Genomic DNA, 20,205 nt, shown 5'->3' with positions numbered 1-20,205 from the left:
GATACTGTTGTGGGGGGGGAGGTTGGGGAACAACCTACCAGGGAGAAGCTTCAGCAAACAGCTCTCTGGCACTGGGTCTGGATCTGTGACTCAGAAGGGAAGAGGGGAGAAGAGGTAAGCTGTAGTGATGAGGGATTCGCTGATTAGGGGAACAGAAAGGATGCTCTGTTGACAAGAACAAGATTTCCAGATGGTTTTTTGCCCCCTGGGTGCCAGGGTCAGTGATAGCTCAGATTACGTTCATAGCATTCTCAAATGGAAGGGTGAGCAGCCAGAGGTTGTGGCCTACGTCATTACCAATGACATGGGTAGGACGGGTGACAAAGTCCTGCAAAGCAAGTTCAGGGAGTTAGGCGCAGAACCTCCAGGGTTGTGATCTCAGGATTGCTACCCATGGCACATGCTAGTGAGGTCAGAAATGGGCAGATTGTTCAGTTCAACACGTGACCAGGGTGTTGGTATCAGGAGGGAGGGCTTCAGATTTTTGGATCTAGGGAAAGTGGGACCTGTAACAGAACAGACAGTTTGCCCAAACTGGAGGCAGGCTAATACCCTAGAGGGATGGTTTGCTGGTACTGCCAGGTGGGGTTTAAACTAATGTTGCAGGGGAGTAGGGACCAGATCGCCAGAGCAGGTAGTGGAGTGGTTGTGGTGAAAAATGTTGCTAAGCCTACAGACAAGGTCAGGAATCAAAAGGTTGAGCATGTTGGGATTAATGTTCTGAATTGTGTTTATTTCAAACAAGGAATGATGAGGGAAAGACAGAATGGCTCAGGGCTTAGCACTTCGAATTAGGACATTGTAGCCATTAGTGAAACCGGTTTGCAGGAGGGAGTAGAACTGGGAAATCAATGTTTCCGGGTTCCACTGCTTTAGAATGGGAGGGATTAAAGGGGGAGGGAAAGGGAAAATGTCACGGCAGTCCTCAGTCAGGATAGACTGGAGAACTTGACCCGTGAGGCTTTATGGGTGGAACTGAGGGTTAAGAAAGGTGTAACCATGTTAAGTGTAAAAGAGAGGTGAGAGTGGATATTGGACTGCTGGAAAATGATGCTGGGGAGGTAGTAATGGGAGATGGCAGATGAACTGAGTAAGTGTCTTGCATCATTTGTGGAATACATCAGCAATATGGTAGAGGTTCTGGTTGTCAGGGATCATGAAGTGTGTGAAGTTCTTGGGGAAACTGAAAGGTCTGAAGGTAGATAAGTCACCTGGACCAGAGTGTACACTCAGGGTTCTGAAAGAGGTGGCTGAAGAAATTGTGGAGGCATTAGTAATGATCTTTCAAGAGTCACTAGATTCTGGAATAGTTCCAGAAAACTGAAAATTATAGGCCAGTTAGTCTGACCTCAGTGGTTGGGAAAATGTTGGGGTCAATTGTTAAGGAGAGAAAATACAAAAAAAAGAGGCAAAAAGGAACTCGAATCCTTATGCAGGATTCCCTAAAGATTAATTTGCAGGTTGAATCTGTGGTCAGGAAGACAAATGCAATATTAGGTTTCGTTTCAAGAGGTCGAGAATATAAAAGCAGGGATGTGATGTTGAGGCTTTATAAGGCACTGGTGAGGCCTCACTTGGAGTATTGTGAGCAGTTTTGGCCCCTCATCTTAGAAAGGATCTGCTGTAACTGGAGAGGGTTCAGAAGATGTTCACGGAAACGATTCCAGGTTTGAACGGCTTGTCAGATGTAGAGTGTTGAGGGAAGTCTGATGGCACTGGACTTGTATTTACTGGAATTCAGTAGAATGAGAAGTGACCTCATTGAAATTTATAGAATGGTGAAGGGTCTCAATAGAGTGGATGTGAAGAGGATGTTTCCAGTGGTGGGAGAGTCTAAGACCAGAGGACACAGCCTCAGAATAGAGAGACATCCTTTTAGATTATCAGAGATGATTTCATAAATTCACATTGTATCTACTAAGTGTTATTGCTGTTTTCGTGAGCTTACATCCTGTATTATAGATTTCACCATCTTCTCAACCAACAATGTCAGGCTAGCAGATCTGGATGAAGGATCCAACAAGTCTAGATGAAGGGTCTCATCAGGAAATACCATCTACTCATTTTCCTCCCTAGATGCTGGTTTTCTGTGAGCTCCTCTATTATGGGTTCCCAACCTTTTTTATGCCACGGACCCCTGCCATCAACCGAGAGGTATGTGGACCCCAGGTTGGGAAGCCCTCGTCTCGCATTTTGTGTGTTTTGCTCCTGGTCGGGGGTTCCCTGCTTTTTCACTTCTTAAAGTAGTCAGATCAGATTGGCTTCCTGCTGATCTTCAGGATTTTAATCACCACCTATATCGTTTTGGAAAACATTGGCCAGTGTGTGAATGGTCTCTCTTGGACCTCTACCATATCGATCATCAAGTCTTGGGGTCATCGGTTGTCCTATTCCCTTTACATCACCCGCCCTAAACCCTCTTGCTCCAATCCTTCTGCCTTCTCTTTGACCACAGGCACAAAATCTTTGTTTAATTGTTCTGGCATTTCCTTATCACCCACTATAAACTGCCTGTTTCCTGTCTGTACGTGAGCCAACTTTGCCATTTGCTGCTCTTTTTCAATTGACTGATGCACAGAACCTCCTGCACTTCGGGTTTTAATGTTCCCCACTGATTCACTCTCCTACTTCATTTTTGCTGTCATCAATTTCTTGGTAATCCTTTGCTGAATTGGAAAGCAGTCCAATTCCTTGGACTGTGTTGCTGGAAGCCACATGTGATTTCTTTCTTAAATGTATTACCAGCTGTGACTGAAACACGCTGGGCTGACCGGCTACTTCAGTGGGAATGAATGTTTGAGCATCGGGAAGGAAAATGGTAAACGATGGCCAGAGAGTTTAGCACGAAAATCAGACTGATGGTTTCAGGATGCAAGGTCCCAACAGGCGGCTGAAGACGCGGGGATACAGCTCAGCTCTTACACAAGGAGCTAGCTGCACGCACTGTGGGGAAAGGCTGAACCTTTTCGTATAAAATCCCAGCAGACCTGTCTGTACCCGTTATGAAAAATCTGAACCCCATTGAAAATGCATCGGACAGCTGAACTCCATTTAAAAATCCAGTTAACATTCAGTAGGAATACAATAAACCAGAAGGTAGCAGAATCCAAATTAAAAACCCAGCAGGCAGCGGAAACCCTAATTTCCCACCTTCTCTCTAACTCCAACCGCAATTCACTATCTCTCTCTATCCGCTCCTCTTTCTCTCATTCCATCCCTCCTTTTCTTTCCCACTTTCCCCCTCTCCCATTCCTCCTACTGCAGTCCTCAGCAGTACCCCCGCCTCCACGAAGGTCGCTTGACATGGGAATCTACCTTCACATCGGGGTGAAAAGTTCCCCGGTGCGCAGAGGCGTAGCAATCCGAGAGGAGTCGAGGTAGCAGGTAGATACGGAGTGTGAAAGGTTGCGGCTGCAATCGGAGTATCTGAGGGGGAACTTCGGCGGGAGGGCCGGTTCTTTCGGGGGATCGCCTGGTCGGTTTGCTCCTGGGCCTGGCCAGTGTGGCCATTCATGCGTCCAGACGGAGGTTGGCTGCTCCTCTTCCGGGTTATGCTGGTGCCGGGGTGCCCCAGGAAAAGGCGCATGATACGGTCGGTACCTGTGGGGGGTTTCTGGGACAGTGGGTCCCCCGTTGTAATTTGAAGCTATTGACTGTAAATAGTGTGATTCATGCAACATTGTAATGATGTGACCCAGGAATCACTGAATAAACCTCCCTTGGGAAGGGGGGGGGGCAGTTAAATATCTGCCATTGTTAGCCAGCTAAATTGCACTCCTTGTCATCAAACTTCTCGTCGCCGCTGCTGCGAAGTAGTTGTGGGTGGGGGTTTGCGCAGGCGGGGCGGGGCTTGTGCTCTCCACGCCGGGTTGTTTTGCCGGTTCCAACACTCGCACCAGGACTTCCACCGCAAACTTGTAATGGTAAGGTGCTGTTTGCTTTTGTACAGAGCGGGGCTTAGGCGGTTCACTCTTATGGCTCGATGTTCCCAGACATTAGTTTGTTACTGATCCGGGACTTGCCCTGAGCTGGGAAAATTGCGGGGAGATCGGGCAGGCCGATGGGTCACCCAGATTCCTAAATGGCAAAAGAGAAGTTCATTGACTAGAAAAGCCCAGGTTGACTGTACGGAGCCGTACCGGACTCGGTAACATTGGACGCCCTGCAGGCAATACCCAAATGAACTACCTGGATTTTGGGAGTCAAATTCTGCGGGGAGTTATGTGAACGAGCGCTCTCTGCAATTTAGAACGGGTGATTTATCACATTCCCGACATACCGGCAGGTGGACAAAGCAAAGTTATTGCGCCGTGGGCATTGTGTCGCGCAGGAAATCCAGTCAACAACTAGAGAGAAGTTGGGGGGCACATAGGAGATTCGAACGTCCTTCCTCGACCTGCGCAGTGCGAAGCCATCCGTTAGTTTAAGGAGTGGGTTTTCTTTTTAACACACTCCCATGTTTGGCAATTACGCTAGAACGCTGAAACTCCTCTGGGCTTTGGTGCCATAGCAACAGGTTTTCTGGTCTGTTGGATGTTGCCCCTGCTTGCACTCAGTAGTCACAAGTGTGGTCTTTTGCGGCTGCACACCATCCACTCCAAGGTTTGCCGTGTTGATGCTCTCTGCACACCACTGTTGTAACGAGTGGTTGTTACTATCAGCTTGAACCAGTCTTGCTATTTCCCTTTGACCTCAAGGCATTTTCGCCCACACAACTGGCACTCACGGCATTTTTGTTTTTCGCACCATTCTCTGTAAACACAGCGCGGAAGTGCGGGAAGTGAAGCCCTAGTGAATTTAAAAGAAGTGTGGGAAACAGGGCTCCGGAGAGTTTTGAGGGAGTATTGGCGATCCAAACGCTGACCCACTGAGATTTCAGAAGATTGGGTTACTAAATTAACGGTGTTTCACAGAATTTCTTCTGAGCGCCTATCAGATATAGTCGAGGATCAGTAACAGCGTCCTGTTTCACGTCCTGGACAGGGCAGAGGAAATCCATAAACGCCATTCCATAGAAGTAAAGCTGGTCTTCCATCTTTTCCACAGATGCTGCCTGGCATGCTGAGTTCCTCCAGCATTTTGCCTGTGTTGCTTTCATCTTTTAGTTTTGAAGATTCCGAACAGATTAACATTCAATGTCTCTCTAGTACAAGTGTGGGCTGAACAGGAGTAAATTGATTGGTCTTGTTTTCTTCTGCTAAAATGCAAAAGTCCAAGATAAACTCCATTAACTTTTGTTCTCTTTTCTCTCTAGGACTGCATGCGTTTGAACCAATATAAGTTGAAGACTGAGATCGGAAAGGTAATACAAGCCCGCCCCAAGTCTAAGTCTCTGCGTGAGCTGGTTTGTGGTGCCTCTCTCTCTTTTCCCAGGGATGGATTTTGTAGACTAAGTAGGGCTCTCCTTTTGTTCAGTTTTGGAACTGCTCAAGGTTGGGAGGCAGCAGAGGAAGCTAATGGCGCATTGAATAATGTGGCATGGGGGTTCACCGGGCTCCACCCTCCCCCTGTGGGCATGAGCACATGAACAGGAGGAGATGAGAGTGGGAAAGGTTTCACTGTTGGTGTAAACGCCTTTCTGTAGAAGCAGTGTTTGGGTTATGGTTAGAGATAAATAAAGGGTGCTGTGTGCCTGACACCAAGGTGATCTGGGTCTTTTGTTCGGTGGGAGATGGAGAGGGGCTGGGAGTCGACGAAGCCGGGGAGATCGATGGAGGATCGGTGAAAGGGAGACCAGGAGCTCCAACTTGGGCACATTAGACTATTTCATTAAAATGGCCCCTTTTCTTTTTTTTTTGCTTTTCTTTACTAATCCTTTGGTCAAATTAAGAATTATAAAGCTAAATGGTTTAATTGTATGCGGTGTACTGTCTGTTATTTCATGGTACTGATTTGTAACGGGATCACATCACACAGCATCCACACCTCACTCTGACATGTTTGGCGAAGCTAGAGGTTGTCTTCCCTAGACAGAACCTGAGGGCCACACGAAGAAGCAAGGGGGAGCCAGAGTGGGAACAACAGCTTCTAGTTCGTACCACTCTCCTCCCCACCTTCTTATTCTGGCTTGTTCCCCCTTCCTTTCTAGTCCTGACGAAGGCTCTCAGCCCGAAACATTGACTGTTTGTTCCTTTCTGTAGATGGCCTGGCCTGCTGACTTCCTCCAGCATTTTGTTTAACGATTTATTGAAGTACAGTGCGGAATAGGCCCTCGCAACCCTTCAAGCTGTAATCCCCTAATTTAATCATAGCCTCATCATGGGACAACTTACAAAGACTGGTCTATCTTTGGATAGAGGAAACCGGAGCACCCAGAGGAAACCCACACGTCACAAGGAAAACATGCAAACTCCTTAGACAGTGGTGGGAATTGAACCCAGGCTGTTGGCAGTGTAAAATGTTGTGCTGACCACTGTGTCACCCCAGTCCATGTCTCTACCCTTGTACAAGACTTTTCACTGTCATTGTCTCTGAGAACTTCCCTAGTGGGCTTAATCCTAAATCCCCCCACCCAGAAGTTTGGGGATACTCAGATCCCAACCTCAGCTCATGCTCTCCAATGTTTTAGTCTGGAACAGGACTGTGGAACTCCAGCCCCGTGGAACGGCTGGGGTTTACACATTTCTGCATGTTCTTCCTCTGCCCCTGCGGATTTCATTGGATGACTAACTTGAACTTTGGTTTGTTGACAGGGGTCCTATGGCGTTGTGAAGCTGGCCTACAATGAGAATGATGACAAGCATTATGTGAGTAAACTGGAGATAAGTTTCTGTTCCTGAAGTGGAGGGTGTTGAATGATCTTCCCAGCTGTAGAGAGGAGTAGATACAACATACTTTTGTCTAGTAGGATCGAACAACCTCAGAATGGACCATCTGGATCAATGTTGTGGACATGGGAATGTTGTCTGCAGACACCGAGGACGCTGAGTATAAGTTGTCAGAGGGTTTGATACCAAGTCAGTAGATTCCTTTGTGTTTACTGTGATTATAACCTCTCATTAATGCTGAGCATCTCTGAACAAAACAAACTAGTTGGGAAAGTATTTGAGCTGACATAAGATCTTTTTTCTCTCTGGAAATGATTTGCATACTGAAGTTTCTGAAATCCTCAGGCAACCTGTTTTACCATATCCTTGTGCTGTGCACATTACATTACCGTGTGGACTGGTTAAAGATTCGCTGCTGTAAGATATCCCAATTAGTCCCATTCAGAGTTACCATAATGTCCAGCAGACTAGCCATTTACTTCTGAAGCTGCTGTTTAATCTTGCCTATCTCTTTTCTGCTTCAGTGCTGTAACTGAGGCTGGGCACGCGGTGTAGATTGAATATAGTGATGTCATTTCTGGGGAACAAGGTGAGCAGCCCACTGATCTTCCAGCCAATGAATTATGTAAAGTAGTGGTTAGTCTTGCAAAGTCCCAGTCTGCTTTTCAGCGAAACGGTCTCCCAGTCTGTGTGTCTGACTGGGAGACCGTTTCGCTGAACACCTACGCTCTGTCTGCCAGAGAAAGCAGGATCTCCCAGTGGCCATACATTTTAATTCCACATCCCATTCCCATTCTGCTATGTCTATCCATGGCCTCCTCTACTGTCAAGATGAAGCCACACTCAGGTTGGAGGAACAACACCTTATATACCAGCTGGGTAGCCTCCAACCTGATAGCATGAACATTGACTTCTCTAACTTCCGTTAATGCCCCTCCTCCCCTTCTTACCCCATCCCTGACATATTTAGTTGTTTGTTTTTTTTCTCCCTCTCTGCCCATCACTCTGCCTGTTCTCCATCTCCCTCTGGTGCTCCCATCCCCCTGCTTTCTCCCGAGGCCTCCCATCCCATGATCCTCTCCCTTCTCCAGCTCTGAATCACTTTTGCCAATCACCTTTCTGGCTCTCAGCTTCATCCCACCCCCTCCGGTCTTCTCCTATCATTTTGCATTTTCCCCTCCCCCCACTACTTTCAAATCTCTTACTATCTTTCCTTTCAGTTAGTCCTGATGAAGGGTCTCGGCCCGAAACATCGACAGTGCTTCTCTCTATAGATGATGCCTGGCCTGCTGTGTTCCCCCAGCCTTTTGTGTGTGTGTAACTTCACTCAACTTCACTTGCCTCATCATAGAACTGTTCCTACAACCTATGGACTCACTTTCAAGAACTCTTCATCTCATGGTCTCAATATTTATTGCCTATTAATTTATCTATCATCTATCTATCTATTTGTTTATTATTTCTTTCTTTTTATACATGCAGTTTGTTTTCTTTTGCGGACTGGCTGCATGCCCAAGTTGGTGTAGTCTTTCGTTGATTCTGTTATAGTTATTATTCTATTACATATTCCATATCGAGTATGCCCACAAGAAAAGGAATCTCAGTATTTTATCCATGTACTTTGACAATAAATGTACTTTGAACTTTGGGGGTTGCTAGGGTGGTGAGGCCGGAAGGGCTACACTACACTGTGTCTCTGAATAAATACATAAATGAATTATGTACTGGGCTGAGTTACAAAGACTGATATCTGATGGGGAAAATGGAACAGAAAATCGGAGTCAGAGTAGCTCACGGCAAGCCCAGCCTGTTGCTCCATTCAGTTCTGTCCAGGCCTCATTTTCTCCTGTGTGTTGGTTCCCCATAGCTTTTCAAAGATAAAGATTAGCTGTCTTTGTCACATGTACATCGAATCATACAGGGATGTGCATCATCGACATCAAATCAAATCAGCAGGGATTGTGGTGGTACTAACATAACAGAACTCATTGACCTTAACCGTCTGTCTTTTGGGAACATGCGAGGAAACTGGAGCACCTGGGGGAAACCCATGTGGTCATGGGAAGAATGTACAAGCTCCTTACAGTGGGAATTGGACTCCGATGATCCGATAAACTGATGTGCTAACTGCGATGCTACCATGCAATCCCCTGAACAATGAACTACCGTCTTTTTCATGCCACACTCTCCAGGACAGAGAATTTCAGTAGTTCAGGAATCACTAATTACCAGAAGTATTTACAGGTAATGATCACGAGAGAGATAGGTCTGTTTGTAGAAGCATTGTTCCCTTTGTTGACAAGTTTAGGTAAATAATTCAAAACAATGATACGTGGTGAGGTTAGAGTGATAGACCTTTGCAATCACCATCTTGTTTTGGGTAGACCCATGAAATATGGAACAGGTTCCAGACTCTTGCTGTGAAACCTGTTTTGTTTCATTCCTTAACAAACTTGCTGCCTTCTCTGGGAGGGTCTGATGTTGTCAGGACTCTCCCTGCAGCCTGGATATCACACCTTGCCCTGTGTCCCAAGAACATGGCAGTGTGTGGGCAGAATCTCACAGTCCTGTGGGCTTTTTTGACCAGAATATGTTTCATCCTTTAAATATGATCCAAGCAATTCGGCTTTGCTATTTACTCTATAGATTTTGTGAATCTGTTAAGTCTAATTCCTTGATATTATATCTTTACTCATGTTCAACAGAAACTTAGATGGTGTTTTAGGTAAAAGCCCTTGTTGGTAACAGAAATACCTTTTCTCCCCAGGCCATGAAGGTACTTTCCAAAAAAAAGTTGATGAAGCAGCAAGGATTTCCACGTGAGTTGTTTTCCTGATGACAGTCAATTTTCACGTGTGAATTCTGATCCAATTTGCCTGATTGCAGGCATTTGGTGTTTGGACATCAGCCTGTAACAACAGAATCATGCGATAGGGTTGGTAGCCTTTCAGCGCTGAAGAAAACACTGGTGGTGAAATTAAACAAGAAGGAATGTTTAGCAAGCAGAAATCAAACAGGCCCTCAAGGAATATATAGAAAAGAACTCGAGAAGGATTAAGAGAGCCATGAGGGACATTCTATACATACATCAATAGCAAGGCGATAATGAGGGAGAGGATAGGACCACTCAAGGATAAAGGAGAGAGCATGTGTTTGGAGGTATGCTGTGTCAGTATTTAGCAAGGGGAAGGTTGTGGAAAATAGATCAGTGTGGAGCATGCTAACATGCCAGGGCAGTTTGAGATAAGGGAGGAGGTGGAGTTGAGCCTCTTTAAAAAAAAGTATTGAAGTGGATAACTAACTCCTCAGGGCTTGATGGTTATTAAGATTTGATTTCTGGGGCTTTGACCAATATCTTCATGTCCTCTCATTCCACAGGGGAATTCTGGGAGGGCTGTGAGTAGCACAGCAACAGGCCATTCGGCTCACAATGTTGTGCCGAGCCAGCTAAAAGGCAAATCAGAACTCCCAGACTCATCCCTCCTACCTACACACCATGTCCATATCCCTCCATTTCCTTTCCAACCATGAGCCTATCCAAACATCTCTTAAAGTCTCTAATGTATTTGCCTCTACCAAGCAGCACATTCCAGGCATCCCTCTTGAACCTCCCCCTCTTACCTTCAATGCATGGCCTGTAGTATCAGACATTTTAACCCTGGGAAACAGATACCGTACTCCCTGCCCACTCTATCTGTGCCTCTCAATCTCATAAACCTCTTGGATCTCCCCACAGCCTCTGACGCTCCAGAGAAAACAATCCCAGTTTATCCGTACTCTCATGACAGCACATGCCCTCTAAACCAGGCAGCTTCCTGGTAAACCACTTCTGCACCCTCTCCAAAGCTCCAACATCGCTCCTGTAGTGAGACAACCAGAACTGTATGCAAATCTCCTCATGTCGCCATACCAGAGTTTTATAAAGTTGCAACGTTACCTCCAGACTTTTGAACTCAATGCCTTGACTAATAAAAGCAAGCATTCCTTAGGCCACCTTAACCAGCTTATTGACCTGTGTAGCCACTTTCAAGGAGCTATGAACTTGAACCCTGAGATCTGTCTCTTCAGCAACACTGTTAGGGTCTTGACCTTAACAGTGTACTGTCTCCTTTCATTTACCCTACTGAGGGGCAACACCTCACATTTATGTGGCTGAAACTCCATCTGCCATTTCTCTGCCCATATCTGCAACTGACCTATGTCGTGCTGTAGTCTTTGACAGTTTTAAAGTGCAGAAGGAGTTTACCAGGATGCTGCCCGGAGTCGGGGCTATGTGCCATAAGGAGAAGATGGGTAAATGGGCTCTTTTCACTGGAGTAGCAGAGACTAAGGGGTAACCTTGATATAGGTTTATAAGTTTGTGTGCAAGGATTGAGCCAGTGTCGTTTGACCAGGCAGGAGGTGACATTGACCACTGAGACAGGATGGTCTTAGCCAGGCAGGGGGTGACCATTGATACAGGATGATCTTGGCCAGACAAGGGGTGACCATTGATACAGGATGGTCTTGGCCAGGCAGGGGGTGACCATTGATACAGGATGACCTTAGCCAGGCAGGGGGTGACCATTGATACAGGATGGTCTTGGCCAGGCAGGGGGTGACCATTGATACAGGATGGTCTTGGCCAGGCAGGGGGTGACCATTGATACAGGATGATCTTGGCCAGGCAGGGGGTGACCATTGATACCAGATTACCTTGGCCAGGCAGGGGGTGACCATTGGTACAGGATGGTCTTGGCCAGGCAGGGGGTGACCATTGATACAGGATGATCTTGGCCAGGCAGGGGGTGACCATTGATACAGGATGGTCTTGGCCAGGCAGGGGGTGACCATTGATACAGGATGACCTTGGCCAGGCAGGGGGTGACCATTGATACAGGATGGTCTTGGCCAGGCAGGGGGTGACCATTGATACAGGATGGTCTTGGCCAGGCAGGGGGTGACCATTGATACAGGATTACCTTGGCCAGGCAGGGGGTGACCATTGATACAGGATGACCTTGGCCAGGCAGGGGGTGACCATTGATACAGGATGGTCTTGGCCAGGCAGGGGGTGACCATTGATACAGGATGGTCTTGGCCAGGCAGGGGGTGACCATTGATACAGGATGACCTTGGCCAGGCAGGGGGTGACCATTGATACAGGATGGTCTTGGCCAGGCAGGGGGTGACCATTGATACAGGATGATCTTGGCCAGGCAGGGGGTGACCATTGATACAGGATGGTCTTGGCCAGGCAGGGGGTGACCATTGATACAGGATGACCTTGGCCAGGCAGGGGGTGACCATTGATACAGGATGGTCTTGGCCAGGCAGGGGGTGACCATTGATACAGGATGGTCTTGGCCAGGCAGGGGGTGACCATTGATACAGGATGATCTTGGCCAGGCAGGGGGTGACCATTGATACAGGATGACCTTGGCCAGGCAGGGGGTGACCATTGATACAGGATGATCTTGGCCAGGCAGGGGGTGACCATTGGTACAGGATGGTCTTGGCCAGGCAGGGGGTGACCATTGATACAGGATGATCTTGGCCAGGCAGGGGGTGACCATTGATACAGGATGATCTTGGCCAGGCAGGGGGTGACCATTGATACAGGATGACCTTGGCCAGGCAGGGGGTGACCATTGATACAGGATGATCTTGGCCAGACAAGGGGTGACCATTGATACAGGATGGTCTTGGCCAGGCAGGGGGTGACCATTGATACAGGATGACCTTGGCCAGGCAGGGGGTGACCATTGATACAGGATGGTCTTGGCCAGGCAGGGGGTGACCATTGATACAGGATGATCTTGGCCAGGCAGGGGGTGACCATTGATACAGGATGACCTTGGCCAGGCAGGGGGTGACCATTGATACAGGATGATCTTGGCCAGACAAGGGGTGACCATTGATACAGGATGGTCTTGGCCAGGCAGGGGGTGACCATTGATACAGGATGACCTTGGCCAGGCAGGGGGTGACCATTGATACAGGATGGTCTTGGCCAGGCAGGGGGTGACCATTGATACAGGATGGTCTTGGCCAGGCAGGGGGTGACCATTGATACAGGATGATCTTGGCCAGGCAGGGGGTGACCATTGATACCAGATGACCTTGGCCAGGCAGGGGGTGACCATTGGTACAGGATGGTCTTGGCCAGGCAGGGGGTGACCATTGATACAGGATGATCTTGGCCAGGCAGGGGGTGACCATTGATACAGGATGGTCTTGGCCAGGCAGGGGGTGACCATTGATACAGGATGACCTTGGCCAGGCAGGGGGTGACCATTGATACAGGATGGTCTTGGCCAGGCAGGGGGTGACCATTGATACAGGATGGTCTTGGCCAGGCAGGGGGTGACCATTGATACAGGATTACCTTGGCCAGGCAGGGGGTGACCATTGATACAGGATGACCTTGGCCAGGCAGGGGGTGACCATTGATACAGGATGACCTTGGCCAGGCAGGGGGTGACCATTGGTACAGGATGGTCTTGGCCAGGCAGGGGGTGACCATTGATACAGGATGATCTTGGCCAGGCAGGGGGTGACCATTGATACAGGATGATCTTGGCCAGGCAGGGGGTGACCATTGATACAGGATGACCTTGGCCAGGCAGGGGGTGACCATTGATACAGGATGGTCTTGGCCAGGCAGGGGGTGACCATTGATACAGGATGATCTTGGCCAGGCAGGGGGTGACCATTGATACAGGATGGTCTTGGCCAGGCAGGGGGTGACCATTGATACAGGATGACCTTGGCCAGGCAGGGGGTGACCATTGATACAGGATGATCTTGGCCAGGCAGGGGGTGACCATTGATACAGGATGGTCTTGGCCAGGCAGGGGGTGACCATTGATACAGGATGATCTTGGTCAGGCAGGGGGTGACCATTGATACAGGATGACCTTGGCCAGGCAGGGGGTGACCATTGATACAGGATGATCTTGGCCAGGCAGGGGGTGACCATTGATACAGGATGACCTTGGCCAGGCAGGGGGTGACCATTGATACAGGATGATCTTGGCCAGGCAGGGGGTGACCATTGATACAGGATGACCTTGGCCAGGCAGGGGGTGACCATTGGTACAGGATGGTCTTGGCCAGGCAGGGGGTGACCATTGATACAGGATGATCTTGGCCAGGCAGGGGGTGACCATTGATACAGGATGATCTTGGCCAGGCAGGGGGTGACCATTGATACAGGATGACCTTGGCCAGGCAGGGGGTGACCATTGATACAGGATGATCTTGGCCAGGCAGGGGGTGACCATTGATACAGGATGATCTTGGCCAGGCAGGGGGTGACCATTGATACAGGATGACCTTGGCCAGGCAGGGGGTGACCATTGATACAGGATGATCTTGGCCAGGCAGGGGGTGACCATTGATACAGGATGACCTTGGCCAGGCAGGGGGTGACCATTGATACAGGATGGTCTTGGCCAGGCAGGGGGTGACCATTGATACAGGATGATCTTGGCCAGGCAGGGGGTGACCATTGATACAGGATGACCTTGGCCAGGCAGGGGGTGACCATTGATACAGGATGACCTTGGCCAGGCAGGGGGTGACCATTGATACAGGATGGTCTTGGCCAGGCAGGGGGTGACCATTGATACAGGATGATCTTGGCCAGGCAGGGGGTGACCATTGATACAGGATGACCTTGGCCAGGCAGGGGGTGACCATTGATACAGGATGACCTTGGCCAGGCAGGGGGTGACCATTGATACAGGATGACCTTGGCCAGGCAGGGGGTGACCATTGATACAGGATGATCTTGGCCAGGCAGGGGGTGACCATTGATACAGGATGACCTTGGCCAGGCAGGGGGTGACCATTGATACAGGATGACCTTGGCCAGGCAGGGGGTGACCATTGATACAGGATGGTCTTGGCCAGGCAGGGGGTGACCATTGATACAGGATGACCTTGGCCAGGCAGGGGGTGACCATTGATACAGGATGATCTTGGCCAGGCAGGGGGTGACCATTGATACAGGATGACCTTGGCCAGGCAGGGGGTGACCATTGATACAGGATGATCTTGGCCAGGCAGGGGGTGACCATTGATACAGGATGATCTTGGCCAGGCAGGGGGTGACCATTGATACAGGATGGTCTTGGCCAGACAAGGGGTGACCATTGATACAGGATGGTCTTGGCCAGGCAGGGGGTGACCATTGATACAGGATGATCTTGGCCAGGCAGGGGGTGACCATTGATACAGGTTGACCTTGGCCAGGCAGGGGGTGGAAGTGGGTGATGATGTGTTCCTGCCACTGTAGAACCTTGAGTGCCTCAGTGCCATCTCAGACACTCCTGCACTTTGAGCAGGCGTGGCTAGAGCACTCAGTGTCAGTTGCACTTATTCAGGGATGTTTCAAGTACATCCTTCAATCTTTACTTCAGCTTTCCAGTTCATCTCCTCCCATTACCGGGCTGGAATAGTGTTCGCTCTTGTTGCTGGAGCTGGCTATGCAAGTCAGTGAGGCATTAGCTTTCTCAAGGGGACTTTGAGAACGTCCTTGAAACATCTCCTCTGGGTGTTGGTGATGGAGATTGGATACGTCTGCCTGCTCAACTGAACCATCAAGTGTATTTATAGAGTCGACAGAAGCAGAGAAGCGGGGTCTTTGTCATTCCGTATACATTCCCACTTTCTGATCGTCAACTTAATCCCATTTGCCATCATTGGCAAAGTATCCTTGCCTATTCCGTGCCTGTACTGAATGTACTTGCTTCAGTCACCTCCATGGGTAGTACTTCCCGGTTATCAGCCACCTTCTATAAGAAAAAAATGCCCTCAGATTCTCCAAATCCCCAGAATATGCTTGTCTGTAGCTTTGGAGCCCCCTTAGGCCCATGTTCTATATAATTCAATCATTTTACAACACTCTGCAAGAAGAAATTTCCACTCTCCTCTGTGGCCATTTGACTCTGTCCCTCAGTTCTGGACGGTCCAGACAGATGAAACCCCTATGTAATTCATCGCAGTCAGAAACCCCTGGGTCTAATTCAGATCCCTGAATTTGATCTGAATGAGAAGGGGTTGTGGTTTACACTTAATTGAGTGAGTGAAGTCCTACCTGATATCCGTCCACGGAACAGGTCCCTCCCTCTTTCCAAAAATCTTCTCATGAGCCCCTCCCTCCTACATACGGGCCTGCGCCCCCCCGCCCTCCACGTACAGGTCCGCAACCTCCCCCCCCTGCCCGGTGTACGGATCTGCACCCCCCACCCAGGTCCAGAGCCCCCATCCCTTGGGTGGGGCTGTGGGTCTGTACGTGAGGAGCGGTGTGATTCATGAGAAGATTTTCGGGAAGAGGGATTGGCCCGTCCCACGGAAGGACATCGGGTAAGTTTAGATCGCAACCCGCTCATTCAGATTGCAGATAGGGATCTGAGTTAGATCCGGGGTTCTGAGAGCCATTAGGTGTTTCGCCTGCCTGCACAGATTCTGCAGCTTGGACAAACATCTACTGATGCACAGTAGAGTGTTTGCTGACTGGCTGCATCACGGCCTGGCAGCAGAGCACCAATACCCTTGAATGAGGAAACTACCAAAAGTAGTGGGTACGGCCCGTTGCATCACAGGTAAACCCCCCCCCCCACTACTGAGCTCATCCCCGTGGAGCGCTGTCGCAGGAAACCCACGTCAAGGACCCTCACCACCCAGACCATGCTCTCTTCGCACTGCTGCCATCAGGAAGGAGGTATAGCAGCCTCAGGACCCAACCACAGGTTCAGGAACAGTTACCCCTCAACTCTCAGGCTCTTGAAGCAGAGGATACCTTCACTCACCCCAACACTGAACTGGTTCCACAACCTATGGACTCACTCTACAGCTCGTGTTCTTGATATTTATTGCTTATTTACTATAATAATTATATTTTTTTCATTTTTATTTGCACAATTTGATTTCTTTTGCACACTGGTTGTATGTCTGTCTCTCTCATTGGCAGTTTTTCATCGATTCTTTTGTGTTTCTTTCTATTTACTGTAAATGCCTGTAAGAAAACTAATCACAGGGTTGTATATGGTGACGTGTGCACCTTGATAATAAATTGACTGATTATTTGCACATAGACCTCTCAGCTCTTACAATTAAATCCCCTTAGAAAAGGCCAACATACCAGTTGCCATCCTGTGTTGTACCTGTGTGTAAACAACCTGTGTTATGTGTGTCTACACTCTTTCATCCCAGTGCTACACTGACATTCAATAATTTCCTAGTTCATTTTAAGAAGAGAAATGTAAAACCTTGCTATATTATGCCTTGAGTGCCACTTTCAGTTTTGGCTGTCTCTCCTTAAGCTAATTTTATTTTATTGAATGCCACACCCGTCAGAATTGATGCCACACCCATTGGAATTTTTACCACATCCATTCAACTAAATTATTATTGTAGGTTCTACATCGCTGAGGACAGCACTGATCCTTGAGGCACGCGCCGACCTGCTGCTTTACGTTGATGCCCAAGTCTGCATTCTGCCCTTCAAGCAACCCCTTTATCCATGTAGACCACACTTATTTAATGTGGTGACTCCCTTCTCCTGCTTGTGAGATGAATCCACAGACAGTTCCTTCAGCTAGAAGGTGGAGTAGGAATGATTATTCCAATATTCCGTGTGATCGTGGTTAAGCCTCTATCCCCACACTCATTAGCCTTGATGTCTTTTGTACCCAAACCTCAGTCTACTCGTTCTCAAAGATATTCGATCACTGAGCCCCTGTAGCCTTTTGTAGCAAAGAATGCTTCGGCTTCATCACCCTCTGAATGAAAGGATTTCTCTTCAATTCATTCCTGAATGTCTTACCTAAAACTGTGATCCTTGGTTCTCGGTCTTGCATGCAGGGGAGGTGTACTCCCTGCATCCAGACAGAGTTTTGTGTCTTTCTAGAAAACCATGTGGTCTTTGCTGAATCAACTTTTTTATCCTGTAACTTCCAAGCACCTTGTCTTCACACCCTTAAAAATGGATCCTGGCTCTTTGTACAGAGCAGACGTCAGGTTAAGACCAGAAGACACAGAAGAAGCATTAGGCCATTTGGCCCATCAGTCTGCTCCACCATTTCCTTCTCAACCCCAAACTCCTGCCTTCTCCCCGCACGCAATTAGCTTTCCTCTCTCCTTTCTGAAATAGTGTCACTGTTCCAGATTCCAGGGAGTTCTGGAAGATATGTCGGCAGCATTTTGTTTTAGAACTCAAAAGTTTGCAGATAATTCAATCCAGTGGAACTGCCAGGTTAATCTTTCTACTTCTGTTTCTTTAGTGACACTGCTTACTTAGTTGGGAACTAAGAGTGTTCCCTACTCTTAGTAGAAGCTTGGTAGGAATATGCATATTGATTCTCTTATCCAGTGAAGGCAGATTAAAAGGTGATTGTTTAACACTTCACCTATTTCCTTATTCCCCACTAGTCTTTTTCAAAGTTTAGACATTTGCTACTACATTCCCTTTCACAAATACGCCAGATTTAGTTTGTGATCCCAAAGAGAACTGCTCCTCCCCTCACAGGGACCTTTCTGCCAGTGCCGTTGCTAGAAAGAAGATAGGACCATACAAATCCAGCCATTGGCATGTTTCACTCCTAACGCTCATTGACTTCAACACTCCTGCAGGCCTCACTGCTGCGTCAGCTGCCACTCGCCTCACTCTTGGAGTTGAGCTCTTTGGTTCATGTTTGGATACGGCTGTGCTGAGTTCTGGAGTTGCGACTGGGCAGCGGTGAGCAGGTGACTGCTGTCTGTGATTCAGGACCTCAGGAGGAGGCCACAAAGGGTCGTGCACCCCAGATGACGGCAGCTACAAGTATCAAAGCCTTTTTCACTGACCTGCTGGACTAGCATTACACTTCAATGGGGAGCAGTACAAAGCTTCCATCTGCTCTGTTGTCTGTGGGTTTGGTGTGGCTCGGCTCTCAGCACACTGCATATCCCCACCACACCATCTCACCAAAGGTGTGTCTCCTTCATCACTACTTCCACCCTCTCTCTTCCTGCTGCCCCTCACTTACCCCTCCCCTAGCTGCTCGCTCTGTTTCTCTGGAATCTTCTATAGTTCATCAATATGAAAACATTGGAAGCGCTTCCTTCCCTCCCGGACCATGTGACACTGTGCTTGTGTCACAACTTGTTTTCCTCCGCTCTGCTTGTTGAACAGGCTGACATTGCACAGTTCAATGCACATTGTTCAAAGTTTAATCTTCACACAGCTGAATGTTGAGGATCATGTTGCAGGCTTTGACATTATCACGTTAATAAACAAATCAGCCAGCTAGGAGTTTCAACCAGATCCTGTTGACATTGATCAATTAATCAACATTCACACCTGTGACAGAAGCAATCATGTAACAAGCTTTGAAAGCTAAACGTTCATAGCATCATCTCCAAATATTAGCTCCCCCCCACCTATTCTCTTCACCCCGTCCCCCCTGCACCTACCCCCTTTTTCTCGATGTACGTCCCCTCCTCAAAACTCGCCCCGCTCTTGCTACCCCTCCTCGCCCTCCCCCCACTTCCCTCCTTGCCCTCCCCCCTTCCCTCCCCCCTCTGAAGGGAGGTTGGCCCAAAGCACAGAGAGCCGAGCCTGTAGTCATGTGGAAAAGATGACACTGAGTTGAAATATTGTTTGGAAACTGGGTCCGGCAGAGTGATAGAAGGTGGCTGCTGAACACTATTGGCTCTCCCAGCCCTGGCGTTGGGGTCAACAGGACACGTTCCCTTTCTCATGGGTTCCATTAATAGTGAAATAATGTGCTGAAGGTTTTCATGCATCAAGAAACATAAAGTTAGCTAATGCATTCAGCCACTCACATGTATTGAGCTAAACGAAACATCAGTCCTCTGGAGCCAAGATGCAAACGCAGTCACACACAACACGTATTATGATTCTGCACACAGTCACAAAATAGTAGTAGCACAAGGACCCTGCGTGGCCTGGCCGGAAGTTTGACACGAAGTGCGAGATGCATGTTTATGGAAGACAGTATCATGTTACTGGCATTGTTATAATAATAAAACAAGCAGTCCTATAAATAAGTGGAACAACAACCAGTGACCGGTGCAGGATGAGATGAGTTGGGCAGGGGAGGGGAAGAGAGTGAAGTGGCAGAGTGTTTGGGTTTACTGTTCATGTGTGCTGAGGGGCAGCAGGGTGTTGAGGAGTCCAGCACTCTGGGGGGAAATGCTGTTGCCCAGCCCGACGGTTCTGGTTCTTGTGTTTCAGTACCACCTGTCTGAGGTTGTGGGAAGAATGGGAGGATTGTTTTAAAATTGCTGTGCGTACCCTGCTTCGGATTACAGGTATGTCTCGACCGCAGGCGGAGAGAGACCCCAATGGTGCTGTCAGCAGTCCTCACTGCCTGCCACTGTGCATTTGAAGAATTAAGCAGAGAAAGCATAGCGTGTACCTCAGCCTATCAGGAGATTAATGAAGTGC

General features: G+C 48.5%; 1 protein-coding gene across 7 annotated transcripts in view; it reads left to right on the top strand.

Moving 5' to 3' along the window:
• Positions 1 to 20,205, top strand: part of camkk1a (calcium/calmodulin-dependent protein kinase kinase 1, alpha a) — a 208,279-nt gene that overhangs the window by 76,703 nt on the left and 111,371 nt on the right. For 4 of the 7 annotated variants that reach the window (XM_073053839.1, XM_073053840.1, XM_073053838.1 and 1 more), the window contains 3 exons: positions 5,255 to 5,302; positions 6,693 to 6,746; positions 9,535 to 9,586. In XM_073053839.1, coding sequence (XP_072909940.1) covers positions 5,255 to 5,302; positions 6,693 to 6,746; positions 9,535 to 9,586 — 154 coding nt within the window. Of the gene's footprint in view, positions 1 to 3,363; positions 3,385 to 3,553; positions 3,593 to 3,850; positions 3,924 to 5,254; positions 5,303 to 6,692; positions 6,747 to 9,534; positions 9,587 to 20,205 lie in introns of those variants that run through there. The other 3 variants (XM_073053845.1, XM_073053844.1, XM_073053842.1) reach the window with 3 other exon arrangements.

The sequence above is a fragment of the Hemitrygon akajei genome, chromosome 8 (assembly GCF_048418815.1).
Source record: "Hemitrygon akajei chromosome 8, sHemAka1.3, whole genome shotgun sequence".
Classification (NCBI taxonomy): domain Eukaryota; kingdom Metazoa; phylum Chordata; class Chondrichthyes; order Myliobatiformes; family Dasyatidae; genus Hemitrygon; species Hemitrygon akajei.
The sequence above is the reverse complement of the archived record's forward strand: the minus strand, read 5'-3'. Positions and strand labels throughout refer to the sequence as shown.